This window comes from Oryzias latipes, chromosome 5, assembly GCF_053564925.1.
Source record: "Oryzias latipes strain Hd-rR chromosome 5, Olatipes_Hd-rR_3.1".
Classification (NCBI taxonomy): Eukaryota; Metazoa; Chordata; class Actinopteri; order Beloniformes; family Adrianichthyidae; genus Oryzias; species Oryzias latipes.
This window is the reverse complement of record NC_136241.1, coordinates 900,390-916,326: the sequence shown is the minus strand read 5'-3', so window position 1 is coordinate 916,326 and position 15,937 is coordinate 900,390. Positions and strand designations below refer to the sequence as shown.

Here is a 15,937-nt window from a genome sequence, read left to right as displayed (position 1 = left end):
AGTCTACCCCTGTGCTATCTTAGATTCCATTGACGTGTTCTCCCTACCATGACAAAGGTGGATAAAGGTGGAAAGATTTTATGTCATCCATGAACACCAGTGAAGATCACAAATCATTGAAGAAAAAAGGTTCAGAGCACTGTCTAGTGGGTCTAGATGACCCAACTCCCAAAGTTAAAGTGCCTAGCATAGCACAAGGGTTAAACAGCTGACATGGCTGTCTGCCACAGAGCAAAGGAGTGTCGAGTTAAAAAGAATTGAAAATGAGAAAAGAGGAAAAGCTTTTTGTGAACAACGTCAAGGTTACAAAACATCATCTGTGAAAACTCTGTCTGATTTGGACATTTTAAGAACCGAATAAATTATTTCAGACATAATTTCAGAATAAGACTTTCTGTGCCGGGAAGAGCACCGCGCCGCTGCTGGACGTCGTCTTTCATCCGGTGTACCACCGTCCGCCCTGGCAGACGTGGACACCTGCAAGTCAAAGAGGCTGTGATGGTTTTGATAAGCTGCACTTCCTGACAGACTTGACCAGTTCACATCCAGACCGCAACTGGAAGGAAAATAAAACAGATTTTACTCAAATATTTCTTTTTGCAAAGATGGAGACCCAATGGAAAATCTTTAATCTTGTTTACGCTCAAGATTCCTTTGTAAATACCTTATAACAAAATCTTTCAAAACAAAGTTTGTTTTTAAAAGAACATTTCAGTATTTACTTTTAGACTGTCTGCAGCAGCAGAGCAGCATCAGTCATGTTTAACCTCTTCAGACCTGCATTCACATACATGAACGTCACATTCTGGGTTCTGTTACCACTGCAGTTCATTCTGTGCTCCTGTCTGTGTAGTTTAGCTGAAATATGAGCTCAGGTCCAAAGAGGTTAATGACCGAAGAAACACACACACTTTTGTTATTGCTCCCATTTTTATGGTATGAACTCAAAGATGTGAAACATTTTCCACGCACAAAATAACCAGTTCTCTGAAATATTGTTCACAAATCTGTCTAAATCTGTGATAGTGAGCACTTCTCCTTTGCCAAGACAGTCCATCCCACCTCACAGGTGTGCCATATCAAGATGCTGATTAGACAGCATGATTATTGCACAGGTGTGCCTTAGACTGGCCACAAGAAAAGGCCACTCTGAAATCTTCAGTTTTGTTTTATTGAGGGGGTCAGGGGACTCAGACAACCAGTCAGTATCTGGTGTGACCACCATTTGCCTCATGAAGTGCGACACATCTCCTTGGCATAGAGTTGATCAGGTTGTCTATTGTGGCCTGTGGAATGTTGGTCCACTCTTCTTCAATGGCTGTGCGAAGTTGCTGGATATTGGCAGGAACTGGAACACGCTGTCGTATACGCCGATCTAGAGCATCCCAAACATCCTCAATGGGTGACATGTCCGGTGAGTATGCTGGCCATGCAAGAACTGGGATGTTTTCAGCTTACAAGAATTGTGTCCAGATCCTTGCAACATGGGGCCGTGCATTATCATGCTGCAACATGAGGTGATGTTGTTGGATGTACGGCACAACAATGGCCCCCAGGATCTCGTCACGGTATCTCTGTGGATTCAAAATGCCATCAATGAAATGCACCTGTGCTCTTCGCCCATAACATACACCTGCCCATACCATAACTCCACCACCACCATGGGCAACTCGTTCCACAACATTGACATCAGAAAACCCCTCACCCACACGACGCCACACACGCTGTCTGCCATCTGCCCTGAACAGTGTAAACCGGGATTCATCCAGACGCAATCGCATGTGAGCATTTGCCCACTCAAGTCGGTTACGACGACGAACTGGAGTGAGGTCGAGACCTCGATGAGGACGACGAGCATGCAGATGAGCTTCCCTGAGACGGTTTCTGACAGTTTGTGCAGAAAATCTGTGGTTATGCAAACCGATTGTTTCAGCAGCTGTCCGAGTGGCTGGTCTCAGACGATCTTGGAGGTGGACATGCTGGATGTGGAGGTCTTGGGCTGTGTAGACGGCTTATGGTTGTCAGGAACTGGTGGTGGAGGACCCAAAATGCAGGAGACCAAGCTTGGTGACAGAAAATAAAACATCTAATAAACAAACTGAAACATGACAAAACTATGGGGAGAAACAAACTGGTGACAAAACAGAGCAGATGACCTGACCAGGATGAACAGAAACCAAGACACTTAAGTAGGCTGAGGGCAATCAACTGGACTGAAGACAGTTCTGGATCATGAACCTGAAACTGGAGTCCCTGACAAGAAGGAAACCTCAAACATGACAAAGAAAACCAAACCACTGAATCCTTACAATGGTGGAGAAATGGACATTCAATTCCCTAGCAACAGCTCTGGTGGACATTCCTGCTATCAGCATGCCAATTGCACGCTCCCTCAAAACTTGCAACATCTGTGGTATTGTGCTGTGTGATACAACTGAAGATTTCAGAGTGGCCTTTTCTTGTGGCCAGTCTAAGGCACACCTGTGCAATAATCATGCTGTCTAATCAGCATCTTGATATGGCACACCTGTGAGGTGGGATGGACTGTCTTGGCAAAGGAGAAGTGCTCACTATCACAGATTTAGACAGACTTGTGAACAATATTTCAGAGAACTGGTTATTTTGTGCGTGGAAAATGTTTCACATCTTTGAGTTCATACCATAAAAAAATGGGAGCAATAACAAAAGTGTTGCGTTTATATTTTTGGTCAGTGTATATCAACATGAGAAAAAAATAAAGACGTTTTACACATTCATCTTTTACTTTTATGATTGTTTTAAAAATGTGTATATTTTGATATATGACATATCAGGGCCGCGGAAATAAATATTCAAACTTATGAGTTGGAGGACGGTTTCCATCCAAAATACGGGGAAACACCTTTATTGTTTGTCTAAATGTCACTTGCACTGCTGGGGGGTATTCCAGAAAGCAGGTTATGCTAGCTCCCACGATAAGTTTGAGGCTAAGAAAGTTGATAACCTCAGCTTTCGGTTCCAGAAATGGAGGTATGTTTCCGGGTAGGTCAAGTTACCATGGCAACTCATGCTCTGAACATAACCTGGTCCGGAGCAGGTTTAGTTGAAGCTTAGTTTGTTTACAGAGAGGTGAAGCAGCATGGCGTGTCCATTTGAAGATGATTTAGTGGATGAAAAAGCTCAGATAATACTTTTTCCACCATGAGAGGGTGATAAGACCACATATGGATGTTGGAAAGATAAACTTTTTTACTTTGATCTAACGTAATTATTTGCTTCAGTTAAGATAAATCATTTTTTTTGTTAGGAATTTTTTTGTTAAAAATTACACGTAGTTTTCAGACAGTTATTTTCCTTTCGTTCAAATTAATTCAATTAAGCAGGTGTAACTTTGATGCTGCTGTTAGATCGGCACCGCAAGGGATTCTGGGATATCATTCCCTTTGCCTGTCTGGACGGATTTGGGTTTAAGTGTGAGTTTTTTACTAAATGTGTTTAGTTGTATAGCTGTTTTACTGTGTTTCACCGTGTTTGGCCGAGCTATTTTGTCTTACTATGCTTACGTCTCTGCACCATGAGTGAGAGTAAAGGATAGGATGATGAGTTTATATAGCACCCCTACAGCTAAGTGCTGTTATGACAGTGACGGAAAGTTCTTTAGTGAGTTTTTGCACTCGGTGCATTTTTTTTCCGTTCTTTTTATTGTTGTAAAAATGAGCATATCTGCCGGCTCAAACTTAGACATATGAAAGTTCAACAAATTTAAGTAATTAAGATGGAAAAAAGATTAATGGAGTAATGTGACATTTAGTTAGATAAATACGTAAATTTGAGTTGTATAAACAATTATTGAGTTTGAATAAATTTAACTAAATTATTTAAATTTTTTTCAGCCGTGTTACTTTTTTGATGGACTTATAATTTTTAACCGCCGTCATTAAAATCTCAGACTCCGTCTCACTTCCGTCTCAAGTGTCGCGCTTTCTTTTTTTTCTCCACGCGTTTCCATGGTGACTCCAGAAATCGGCGATCTATTGAGAATGTCTTTATGTACCGTGCGTTAACCCAGGGTTACCAAGTCGAGCGTAATTACGCCAACTCATATCCGGTCTTTTGGAACCGACATACCCAGAGTAAGCAAAATCAGGCGGATTTCAGCCAGAGTTCAGGCTCAAAGTCAGGCTAGTTTAAACATGCTTCCTGGAATACCCCCCTGGAGTATAAAAGCTTTACACACTGGCATGTAGGGATGGGTACCGAGCCCCGGTATTGAACCAGCCCCGGGGCCACATTCTTCAAGACCGCAGTATCGTTAAGATCTGACCTGAACGGTTCTGCTATCAGTACTGGAGAAGTTACTTTTTCTTTTTGTGTCCCACAACCGTTTTCTGCCATATTTCACTCACCAAGTCAGTCAATTTTCCGTTAATTAATGAATTAATTTCGGTATTCTCGTTGAAGCGGAGAGCTCTGTCTGCCTATTTGTGTGCACGGGGGGCGGGGCTGTTGTTCAGACGGCACGCGCCGCGCTCGCACACACACAAGACAAGGCAGCGCACACACAGTCAGTGGCGATCTCGTAGGGGACACGTGAGCGCCCTGGACTAAGAACACACGTTTCTGCGTAAAATTAATGAAGTTTGCATCAAGGAGCCCCTACCATGCCGCCACCTTGCTGCTACGATGAACGTTTGTTGCGCTGTTTTGTGTAGAACACGCTGGGGCGGCGTGTTCTACACACAACAAACAGGTAGAGAGGCGGGGCTTAGATTCACCGATTATGATGCCAGACCCGTGACAAACTATCAGCTGATTCCTAATACTTAATAATAATTAATGACTAATGATAGTTGTCATCCGTAAAATTAATATAATTTATTGGGTTTACTGGATTTAAACAAAAATAAATGAATAAAAAGGAGTCTGCATCAAAGTGAATTTGTTTCCATCATCTCACTCAATCCTAACTCTGGTGTTTTACAGACAAAAAAAGTCTATTCAAGGTTGTGGAAAATGGACAAAAGATCAAAGGAAACATCACTCTCATAAAGAATACAAATAATTAAATTAAATAATTTAAATGAATATCCTGTCTGGAACATTCTCATGTATAAAGTAAAATTTTTTGATTAAAAAAAAGTGTTGCATAATGAGGAAATAAAACCCTTTATGTTCTTAATTTGTTATTTATTTATTTTTTGTCCTCAAAAAGTATCGATAAGAGTACCGTTAAAATACCGGATCGATAAGCAGTATCGATAAGAGTAGTAGTACCGTTAAAACCTTAACGATACCCATCCCTACTGGCATGTGAAAAAAACAGCAAACACTTACCGATAAACATTCATGATGCAAATATTCGCCCACCGCTGGAGACTGGAGCTAAAGTGCTTAGCATTAGCATGGAGGGGCGCGGAGCCCTGTAAATCTGGGCGTGGACGGAAACAAAAGGAAAATACGACATCATACGGCCCCGCCCCCTTTCCCCATATTTGAAACGTCTAAGTCACATATGTCAAAGTCAAGGCCCGCGGGCAGAATCCGGCCCGCGAATGAGTTATCTATGGCCCCCGGGATGATATTTGATTAGTATTAGAACCGGCCCGCAGGCTGTAGCCGCCCGCTGGTGTTTTGCACGCACCAATACTACATTTCCCACAATGCAACTGTAACCAGCGTACTCACTGCAGCGCAGCAAGCGAACCTCGGCTTCATCATTCATTCATCCCCGACACAATGGCCGAGCTGCGGATCCAATCTGCTCAGACGCTCTCTATGTTTGGCGGCACATACCTGTGTGAACGACTGTTCTCTTTGATGAAGCAAAACAAAACATCACACAGGAGCCTTCATACTCTGATCAGCACCTTCACTCAATCCTGAGGATTTCCTCAGCTCAGAGCCTTACCCCGAACATTTATGCATTTATCTTGATATAAGGAACATATTTTGTTTTTGAAGGAAAATTGCTTTTTTGCTGTTTGCCTGTTGAAAATGTTTTCTCTTTAACTTACTGACAGAGCCATAAGAAAATATTACTTTATTCATTTAATATACAGGACATGTGATTTTTCTTTGAAGGCAGTTTGTTCTTGTCTGTGTGCCTGCTGAAAAATGTTTTCCCGATTATTCATCTAATCATTAAATGATACACTATGTTAGGTCTTGGTTCAATAAGCTACGTGCAACCATTTCAATATGTTTTAATAAACATTGAACCAGTCCGGCCCTTGGCTTATAGCCAATTTGTTTTTTTGGCCCTCAGTGCATTTGACTTTGACATCCCTGGTCTAAGTTATGCTGAGTTAACTCTAGCCAATATGGCGGCACCTGTGAGCTGACAATTTAGGCTTTTTTTCCACAACTTTGCACTTTTTCCTCATCTGTATGTGTGAAAATGTCAAATTAATTTGAAGTAACACATGTGAGGTAGCAACAAAAGTTTTTTCCATTAGACCAGATACGAAAAGAATATAATAAATACTTAAAAGATGAAAAGAAGTAACGATAATAAAACGATTTGTGTTTAATAATTGAATCAAGTCATTTTTTGGTTTATTAAAGTAAAATCTTGTGGGAAAAATGCTACAATATGATCATCTCAAAGACATTTATTTTCACACTGAACAGGTAAACCACAGTTGTCATGCTTAGCACAAATTAGAATTCCAAAAACATTTATAAGGCAAGCACACTTAAAAATAATATTGAAATGAAATAAACTGTAAATGACACTTAAATAAAGTGCTTATTAAAATATTACCTTACAAAATGCTGATGAACTTGGCAAATTAGTAGTTACTCTCCAAATCTGTGACAAATTAACAACAGCCACAACAGTCTGTTTTTTAACATGCTACAAATCACATTTCATATTAACCTCTCAATGCGAGACTTGGGCCTGTCTCTTAGACATAATCAAATCCAGTCTGGGTGGAATGGGGGAAAGGCTCACTCTAAGGGTAGCCTCCAGTGATGCTTTGAGTCTGCTGCGAGCCTTGGACTTAGTTGTGGCCATAGTTGAGAATCCTGATTCACACAGGTATGTGGTTGTGAAAGGAAGAGGGACTTTAACAGCCCTCAGTGCTAGAAGTGGGTCCTCCTATGAGACCACAATCCAGAAGGAACCTAGGTCCAGTTTGCCCCACTGCCCTTTTATAGTGCTGTCAGTGGAAACTTCCAGAAGCTGTGATTCCAGATGTGAGGGCAAAGCAACATCATTTTCAGTGGGATCAACTGAAAATGGGTCCACAACCCACATGTGTCCCTCCCTGGGATCCTCAGGAAAGTATTCAGCAAATTTCTCTGCCAGTTGTGAGAGATGCTGAGAGACTGAATGACTGATCTTCACCTGAGGTGAGCTTTCCAAAATGTCAGACAAAAGTGGAAACATGTCCAGTCTCTCTTACTCCACAAAGAAAGTTTTCTCTGGAAAGCTTGAACTTTGCAACAAAAAATATGTTGCTATTTCTCCCTTGAAGTGAGATGTTCAGCTGGTTCAGAAGTGAAAAAATGTCAAAGAGGTAGGCAAGTTTAGCTATGAATGTGGCGTTGGTGTAATGATGTGCAAGAGGAGATTTCTTATCAGTGAGAAAGGAGAAAACTTCCTTCCTAAGCTCAAAGATCCGTGTGAGAACAAGCCCTCTTGAGAGCCATCTCACCTCACTATGGTAGAGCAGCTGGACATGATCTGCTTCCATGCCCTCACAAAGTTGAGCAAAACATCTGGAGTTCACAGCATTACTTTTAATGAAGTTGATGGTTTTCACAGTGACATCCATCACCTCATGGAACTCCGGTGACATTTTTTTTGCTGCGAGGTTTTCACGGTGGAGAAAACAATGGGTCCATTTAGCTTCTGGCGCAAGTATCTGCTTGATGACACCGCGATGCCTGCCAGTCATTGACGCTGCGCCATCACTGCACACTCCAACACAGTTCTGCCAGTCAAGGCCATTCTCAGTGAAGTAGTTATCCATGCAGCGGAAACATTCCTCAGCTGTAGCCCGAGTTGGAAGTTCTCCACAAAACAGAATGTCTTCTTGCAAAGAGCTATCCCACCGGTAGCGAACAAAAACCAACAGCAGCGCAGCATTTGTGACGTCAGTCGACTCGTCCAGCTGCAAAGAGAAAAAGGGGCTCTTTCTTATTCTCCCCAGAAGCTGCTGCTCAATGTCTGAGGCCATGTCAGCAATACGGTGACTCACAATGTCATTCGACAGCGGGATGGTCTTGAGCTTCTTTGCTGCAGCCTCACCAATCATTTCACGGCACAAGTCCACAGCGGCAGGCAGAACCAGTTCCTCCGCTATGGTGAACGCTTTCTTACTCTGCGCCACACGTCTGGCTACGAGGTAGCTGGCCTTTAACGCACACTTAACGTCGCCAGTCAGTGACACGATAGACCCCCTCTGCATCTAAAGCCCATCATCCTTTCTTTTGAAATAATCCACTGGCTTTCCAATGAGCTTCGGATGTTTGGTTTCCAGATGGTGCTTTAATTTTGACGGTTTTAGTGCTTTATTGGATAATGTTAGCCCACACTCAACACACTGGGCTCTGCCTCACTGTCTCCGTTCACAAAGCCGAACTTTATAAAATCGGGGTTGTATTTTCGTATAAATTTCGCCTTTGAAGAGGGACTGGCATAACTTTGTACTTCATTTTTTCGTTTTAAAAACTTCTCCATGTTTTCTGCAACTGTTTTCTTTACTCTTGTAATCAGGATCTCCGTTTATTCTATAAAAAGTAGCATCAGAGAACAATTACCACACTAGAATGTCAACGACACTGTGCTGCCAGTCAGAGGACAGAAAATAAAAATCTTCGACAGTTTTAACACAAATAAAACGGACATTGTGCCATCAGTCTGCGGTAAGACTCCAAGACAAGTTGGAGTCCAAGAAAGAACATGGTCTTGCGGTTGTCCAAAGGCTCTTTTTTAAACTCTGTATTAGTCCCGATCTTACCTCTAGTCCAGCAACTGACAGAACGAGAGGGACGCAGGCCACCTGCAGTCGTGATTTAATTCAGGGTTGTTATAATATGTTTAAGTTACTCTTTCATTAAGTTTTGACCTAAATAGATCGTTATAAAGTTAACGTTATTAACAGAGAGAACATTAGTACATCTTACCATCAATTGGATCTCCTAGCGTTTGCCCGGGAAACTGCAGCAGCGCGAGACGTGGTGCGTCAGCAATCAGTGACGCTCGTGCCCCCCAAACACACACACACACACACACACACACACCACGCCGTTGCCCCAACCCCTCCACCGGCCACACACACACACACACTAGGTAAGATGGGGCTTAAAAAATCCAGCCCCTGGTATTAAAGCCCGACCCGGCCCGAGGCTGACCAATTAACTTATTTGGCCGAGGCTCTATGGGCGCATACCACAAAGCCTGACTGATGTCTCACTGTCACCAAGTGGTAGGAAGCGGCATTCAGGTGGCGGCCGTCGCGGCCCACAGGTTCAGAACAGATTTTTTTTTGGCGCTCGCGGACCGAGATTGGGCCGCGGCCCCATGGTTAAGAATCACTGGTCTAGATGACCCAACTCCCAATGGTAAAGTGCCTAGGATAGCACAAGGGTTACCAGGGCATTTCTTCAGATGTTAAGAACAATGAAATGAAATGAAAAAGTTTTCTTTACTGTTGAAAAAAAAACTTAAGGAAAAGAACGTTGAAGCCCGTCTGATCCTGCTAAGGACTACAAATGTTTTTTTCTTCGTCCGGTTTGTTTGACGGCAGTTTACTCCCTGAGGTAACAGGAGACCTACTGACACTTTCCTAACTCCGTTCCACAGACATGTTAACGCCAAAGAGTCAAATGCGCTCACTTCTTCTTTGTTCCTGGTGGGTTAGGGTCCTTTTATGTATCTCTATGATCAGAACATGCCTGGTTCTGTGTCTAAAACTCCTCTTTCCACTCCCTTCGTGGCACAGCCTCGTCTTTGTCTTTAGATGTGGTTTCTGATCTGGACAGATGTGGTGTTCACACACACTTCCAGAAGGGAGCAGATGTGGTCGGCAGTCAGTTTGTCCTATCTTGTCTTTTTTTAAATCATAGGACACAATTGTCTTTTCCATGTGATTGTGTCTTATATTCTGAATGCTTTTTTAACCTACTACATATTTAGTCATTTAAATTAAAACATTTTTTCTCCTCAGTGGTTTAATCCAGTATGTACAATAATTGTTGACAGGGTCTCTCCTGCATTTCTAAATTTTATAATACTACTTTTTGTGTTTTTCTCTTTCTTTTTTATATTAATAAATCTTTTTAACATGACCTAAATTGTTGACACTCTCTGACTGTGGCAACAAGGAAATCCCTCTGACAGACAAGCAAAAAGGTCAGAAACTCCAAGTTAAAAGTGCTGGATATTCTCCTCCTTCTCTTCCCTAACAGTGAAGGTTTGTACTGTGTGTTATTTTGTCATCCAATCTCAAATGCTAATCTTCTAAAACTGCAGGATTTTTCTCACAGACAAAGTCTGTTGACTTTAGCTAAGAGTTTCCTCCCTCTAGTAAAATGAAAAGTGATTTACAAAGGAATTAAAGACCAATCAAACCTTCCATTTCGTTCTATTATTAATTTAAATTTGTTGATCCTCCTTAACTGATTTTTTTATCCCACAAACTCTTGTCCCAAAATGAACAAATAAGACTAAAGACTCGTAACATACAGTCAGTCTGACCCATCACTAAGTGACAAAATCGAAGAGTACATTTGTAAATTTGTTTATTTCATAGCGGTCTCTTTTTATCTTTAGGGTTACCCAGAACTCAACGGTGTGTTTGCCAATCACATCAACTGTTTACAATGACGCAGGGATGAAACTGACACCCCCAGCCTCGTCCATTAGCTTTCTTTTCATTCAAAATGTAATGTATTTTTGTGTGTTTTGCTGCAAAAAATGACAAAAGTTCCTACTTGGATTTGAGTTTTTTGGACAGTTTCAGGTTCAAAGTGAAATGATTGGATAATATAATGAAATAAATATCAGTAAAAAAAAAAAGCTGGGGTTGTACTAAAAAGATGGATATGAAGCACCATCACAAAAATCAGTTTAAAACATAAATGAATAAAAGATCAAACAGGACACAGACTACTACAGGTTAAAGTACTTAAGTTATATTACAGAAGTCCAGCTGCCTCTTTTTCCTGATGTTACGTTCACAGCGGTCAGGTCATATGTCCTTGAGTGTGCTAAACGTCTTTAGCCTATGGTGTTCACTCTGCGCGAGCAGGGAGGGGCTTCTTCTCCTTTTTCTACTGATTTCTAGTGCATGCCTGTCACCTACGGTTGGAAGAGGCTTGGCGTGAAATCTCGAAGGTGAATCCTGCTCCAGGATTTTTCTTTCACATCTCTATTCCGATATATAAGAGACTTGGTGTTGTAGGATTCCAGCCAGGCACAAACCGCACTTGTTAATTTCTCTTCCACAGTCAATTTTCAAGCGGTTGGCACTTCCGGGAAGTAAAAAGTACGCCATCCATACGTCACTACCAAATCCGAGTCCCTGACTGGTTAAAGTCCGACCTAGCTTAACTTTCAACGCACGTTCAGTGGCTTTGAGTCTGAAACTTGAGTAGCGATGTGTGAACGCGTGAGCTTTGAACGTGGGAGGTCAAAACCTCCATATACGAGCGTTTACATAGACATTTCATTGGAAGTGGTCGCTTGAACGTGCGTTGCTAAGGGCAGTGTGAATACAGTCATGGCCTTTTGATGGTACACGGAAAAGATTTTCATATTTAAAAAGGTGGACACCCATGAACAAAGTCTGAACCTTAAAAAGAAAAGAAAAACTCATGACTGCAAGAAAATTCTTCATTTTAACCCTTGTGCTATCCTAGGCACTTTAACATTGGGAGTTGGGTCATCTAGACCCACTAGACAGTGCTCTGAACCTTTTTTCTTCAATGATTTGTGATCTTCACTGGTGTCCATGGATTACATGAAATCTTTCCACCTTCATCCACCTTTGTCATGGTGGGGAGAACACGTCAATGGAAGGGGGGGGGGGGGGGGGTCATCTAAGATAGAACAAGGGTTAAACCTTGTATCATTTTTACACGTCTGTTTCCAGACAACATTTTCTTCTTTATTGACTCTGAAACTGGCATATGAGACTTCTATCACCCTGGCCACTTCCTCCAGCTCCTCTGGGGGGACTCCGAGGCTTTCAACTATCGGACGGACTCTCCTCTCCAGTACCCTGGCCTTTTTATAATACCCACTGAAACAGGGACTCAACATTCACAGTTTTGCCCTTAAACATTGCATTAAATATCTGTTTAACACTGCATTCCTAGTTTGGGTATTTATTTCTAAGAGATTCTTTAAAGATCAAAGATATATTGTGAAACCATCTACGATATCTTCAAATAACTTTTCTGGTCTATTGCTGTTATCCGCCTCCTGTCAGCACGTACAGTAATCTATAAAGTCACGTTTCTTACTTACAGCTTTCCTCCTCCTCATTTCCAAGCTCCTCCTCCTCCTCCTCTTCCTCTGGAAGCAGATGTCCATGGCAGGGGCTGGTGGGAGTAATCTGACTGGGTCCCTCAAGACTAGTGCCCAGCTGCAACCTCCGCATGTGGCGCACCACTGCTGTGGCATTAAATGCTTGCTGCAGGGGGAAGAATGGAGGAGGGTTTGGACTGGAGGTGTGAAAAAAATGCTCACATGTGAACAGATAGTGAAAATGTCAGGAAAAGAAAATAAATCTCCATAAAAACTCAATAATGAAGACAAACTGCTTTGTTTTGGAGATGTAAAATAAAAGGACTAAGTCAAATAAGCATATCTGCTAATCATTCTAGAGTCAGTAGCATTACTAAACGGACTGTTTTGCTGCTTGTGAAGAAGTCAAACTGCTTTGAACTATATAGTTTAAGTGTAAGCTTAAGGACTTCAGACATCCACGTGGTTCAAATACTTTAAACACATTAGTATTAGTGGACGATCAGTCAAAAAGATGAATATATAATGTGTTATCAGATTATACTATATGGACTTCTATTTTTTAAACACTGGATGTGAGCTGATCATACGAGTCAAATCCATGTCAAGAAAAAGCAAACAAAGGACATCTCTACTATAAGCAGATAAAACTTTATTTCTGTCCACCAGCAGCTTCTGATCCAAAGTACAACTTCAATGAGATGCCAAGTCCACTTAACCGTTTAAGGAACTGCTTTGAGTGGAACTACAGTGTGGAACTGGAAGTATGATGGCTCCATGAAAAAAGAAAGACAGGTTTACTCCTCTTTCAGCAGCAGGATCCTCACTGACCTTCCATTTACTTTTGGCAAAATTCTTCTTGATCTGTGCACTGACAGATTCATGGATATTCTTGTCCAAAGCTGTATCACCACAAATCCTGCAAGCCACAGAGAAATGACAGAACTGTAGGCTTACAGTCAAGTTCACCGCAAAGCTTTAAAGACCCACGCCGATCATCTTTGGATCTGTTTACAAGGCGTTGCCACTGGTATTTGCCTGTCATTTGCTGTTGCTTGGATTTAGTTTCTGCAGAGTGGCTATTCATTCATTTACCTCCAAGTTCTGGGCAGAACTGTTGGAGCGGAGCAACCCCGCCCCCTCTTTCTCCCCTGTCACTTAGAGGTCAGAGCAGGGAGCTGGTGGCCCACCCAGTGTATTTGCTACGTAATAAATTTGACCTTTTTCAAGCGAAGTCTGCTTCTGTTTGACTACAATTCAAATGAAAAAAATACTCAATAATACGATGTTAAGCTTAAATGTCTTTATATGCTACAAAACATGCTAAAAACTGTAAAAACACCATATTCATTTGAGTGGGTCTTTAAAGACGAACATGCCACAGAAACAGTGTGGTAGTCTGTGAAGATTACACAGCAAACAGTTATTTAAGTCAACAGCTGGAAAGGTGGTTTAACAAGATTTTCCAATTTACTGAGGTTTTATGACCTGATTGCCCTTTAAATGAAATCTGTTTCTAATCTATAACATAAATGTTCCTACCATGGATGTTGGAGAGCCTGCTCACACGTGTATCTTTTTAGTGAGTCTTTTTCCATCATGTGGCAGATAAAGTCTTTGGCTGCCAAAAGATATATGAATGTATTAATTGAACACTTTTCATCATTCTCTATGCTGTAGACATTTCAGCAGCACCTGAATCTGAGATGTCATCCCAGTACGGAGAGTCAAATTCATATTCAGCTTTCAAAATCTGCTCAAACAGCTTGGCGTCGTGTTCATCATAAAAAGGGGGGTATCCACAAAGCCTGAGGGGGCGAAAGACATTCATTACGAAAAAATATTGCTTTTATAGGTTCATCAGAAAGGAAAACTTACAAAATGTAAGAAATGACTCCTATAGACCAACAATCCACCGCTTTACTGTATGGCTTCTGAGCGAGCACCTCTGGAGCTGAAAGAAGTGGACAGAGCACAATCACACTTAACAGGGAAATGGAAATCTTGACCTCTTAGCAAAACCGTAGGATCTGGCAGGTCATATTAAACAGCAGAGAGCACTTGTGAAGCTATTGACTGAGTGGTGGATAAAAGCGCCTCTCATGTTCCATAAAGAGGACATGTCAGCTGAAGCAGCTCTCATGGAAGCCAGAAAACCATCCGCTCCTTACCTACATATCCAGGAGTGCCGCAGGCGGTGGACATGACACTGCCCGCTCCCTCAATCTTTGACAGCCCAAAGTCACTGATCATTATCTTGGAGTCCTCATCCATACTGTAATACAGCAGATTCTCAGGCTAAAACGACAAAAAGGGGGATCAAAGCCGGCGCTTCGGGGAAGGGAGGGAGCAGCTCCAAACTCACGCTAGCTGGAGGTATTTTTGTGTTGGCTAAGCTGCAATACCTTTAAGTCCCTGTGGACAATCCCCATATCATGAAGATATTTGACTGCATCCAGGATCTGGCGGATGAGCTGGCTGGCATCTCTCTCTGTGTAGAAACCTTTTTCCACGATCCTGTCAAACAGTTCTCCACCAGACACCCTGAAAAGACCAAACCAAAGAAAAGCATTCTTTATGAAAAATATTGGGTCTTTTCAGGCGGATGAATCCATTGAAGCAAAAGGAAAGACTTGTGCAATTCAACAAGAACGCTCAAAAATTAAGGCCTTTTTGCTTTGGGCACTGAGAAATCCAAATTAAAGCTAAAAATTTGCTGACATAATTTTCCAGGTCACAGAAAGGAGGAGGAAGAGGAGGAGGAGGAGGAGGAGACAAGCTTGCACAGAGAGCAAGGCCATAGTCAGCAAAGAGACACACAAGAAACGCAAAAGTGAAAGAACATCAGCGATAAATGTAAATCCTGTGTCATAGCAGACAAAGTTCTCTACAAGTAGGTTACCCTACCAGCTGCACATTTCTGTAACCCCATGGCATGAAAGAAGTATGTTTAGGAATTGAATAGAAATGTAACTTTAATGATTTAACTTTACTTTCAAGACAATTCCCTCATACTTTCTAAAATATGTGTGGCCAGCGCTTAATTTTTTTCACGGCCGCACTGAAAATACGATGCCTAATATAGCCACACTTAAAACATTTGCTGTGCCACTTGGTAACCATTCCTGTTTTTACAATTACCTCTTAAAATACCCTTTAAAATAACAAGTAGCTATTGATGCCCTCTAAATGTGTGCAGACAATGACACAATATGCATCATGTTAGGAGTGGTCAGCATAAAGTTGTATCAGTTTTTGTGCTTGGTCACACTTAAAAGTTTACCTCGCCTTTGCTCCTGCTCCTACACCTGGCTGTGGTTCCTGTCTCTGGCTCATCTCTGGCTCGTCTCTGCTCTGTACCTGACCGAGTACCTCGTCTCTGCTCCTGCTCCTACACCTGGCTGTGGTTCCTGTCTCCGGCTCGACTCGCGCCTTTGACTGTCCCCACAACCACGGCTGGATGAAGCTTGTCTGCTG

General features: G+C 42.0%; 2 protein-coding genes across 3 annotated transcripts in view; both read right to left on the bottom strand.

Moving 5' to 3' along the window:
• Window positions 1-15,937, bottom strand: part of camk1a (calcium/calmodulin-dependent protein kinase Ia) — a 43,584-nt gene that overhangs the window by 3,816 nt on the left and 23,831 nt on the right. For both annotated transcript variants that reach the window (XM_078946743.1, XM_078946744.1), the window contains 7 exons: window positions 14,866-15,004; window positions 14,632-14,758; window positions 14,339-14,414; window positions 14,156-14,268; window positions 14,003-14,081; window positions 13,292-13,379; window positions 12,461-12,626 (listed from right to left, as the gene is read on the bottom strand). In XM_078946743.1, coding sequence (XP_078802869.1) covers window positions 12,461-12,626; window positions 13,292-13,379; window positions 14,003-14,081; window positions 14,156-14,268; window positions 14,339-14,414; window positions 14,632-14,758; window positions 14,866-15,004 — 788 coding nt within the window. The remainder of the gene's footprint in view (window positions 1-12,460; window positions 12,627-13,291; window positions 13,380-14,002; window positions 14,082-14,155; window positions 14,269-14,338; window positions 14,415-14,631; window positions 14,759-14,865; window positions 15,005-15,937) is intronic.
• On the bottom strand, window positions 7,136-8,548 carry LOC144992079 (protein FAM200A-like). Its single transcript, XM_078946745.1, has 2 exons — window positions 8,187-8,548; window positions 7,136-8,099 (listed from the first exon to the last, which is right to left on the bottom strand). The coding sequence occupies exons 1-2, from the start codon at window positions 8,394-8,396 to the stop codon at window positions 7,353-7,355; spliced, it is 957 nt and encodes a 318-aa protein (XP_078802871.1). The 5' UTR covers window positions 8,397-8,548; the 3' UTR covers window positions 7,136-7,352.

Bases quoted from the DNA above. Each gene is read 5' to 3' on its own strand.
- LOC144992079 (XM_078946745.1), bottom strand. From the start codon at position 8,396: ATGCAGAGGGGGTCTATCGTGTCACTGACTGGCGACGTTAAGTGTGCG. The intron at 8,100-8,186 runs GTGAGTCACCGT...TTCTCTTTGCAG, and splicing joins TCCCGCTGTCGAATGACATT to CTGGACGAGTCGACTGACGT.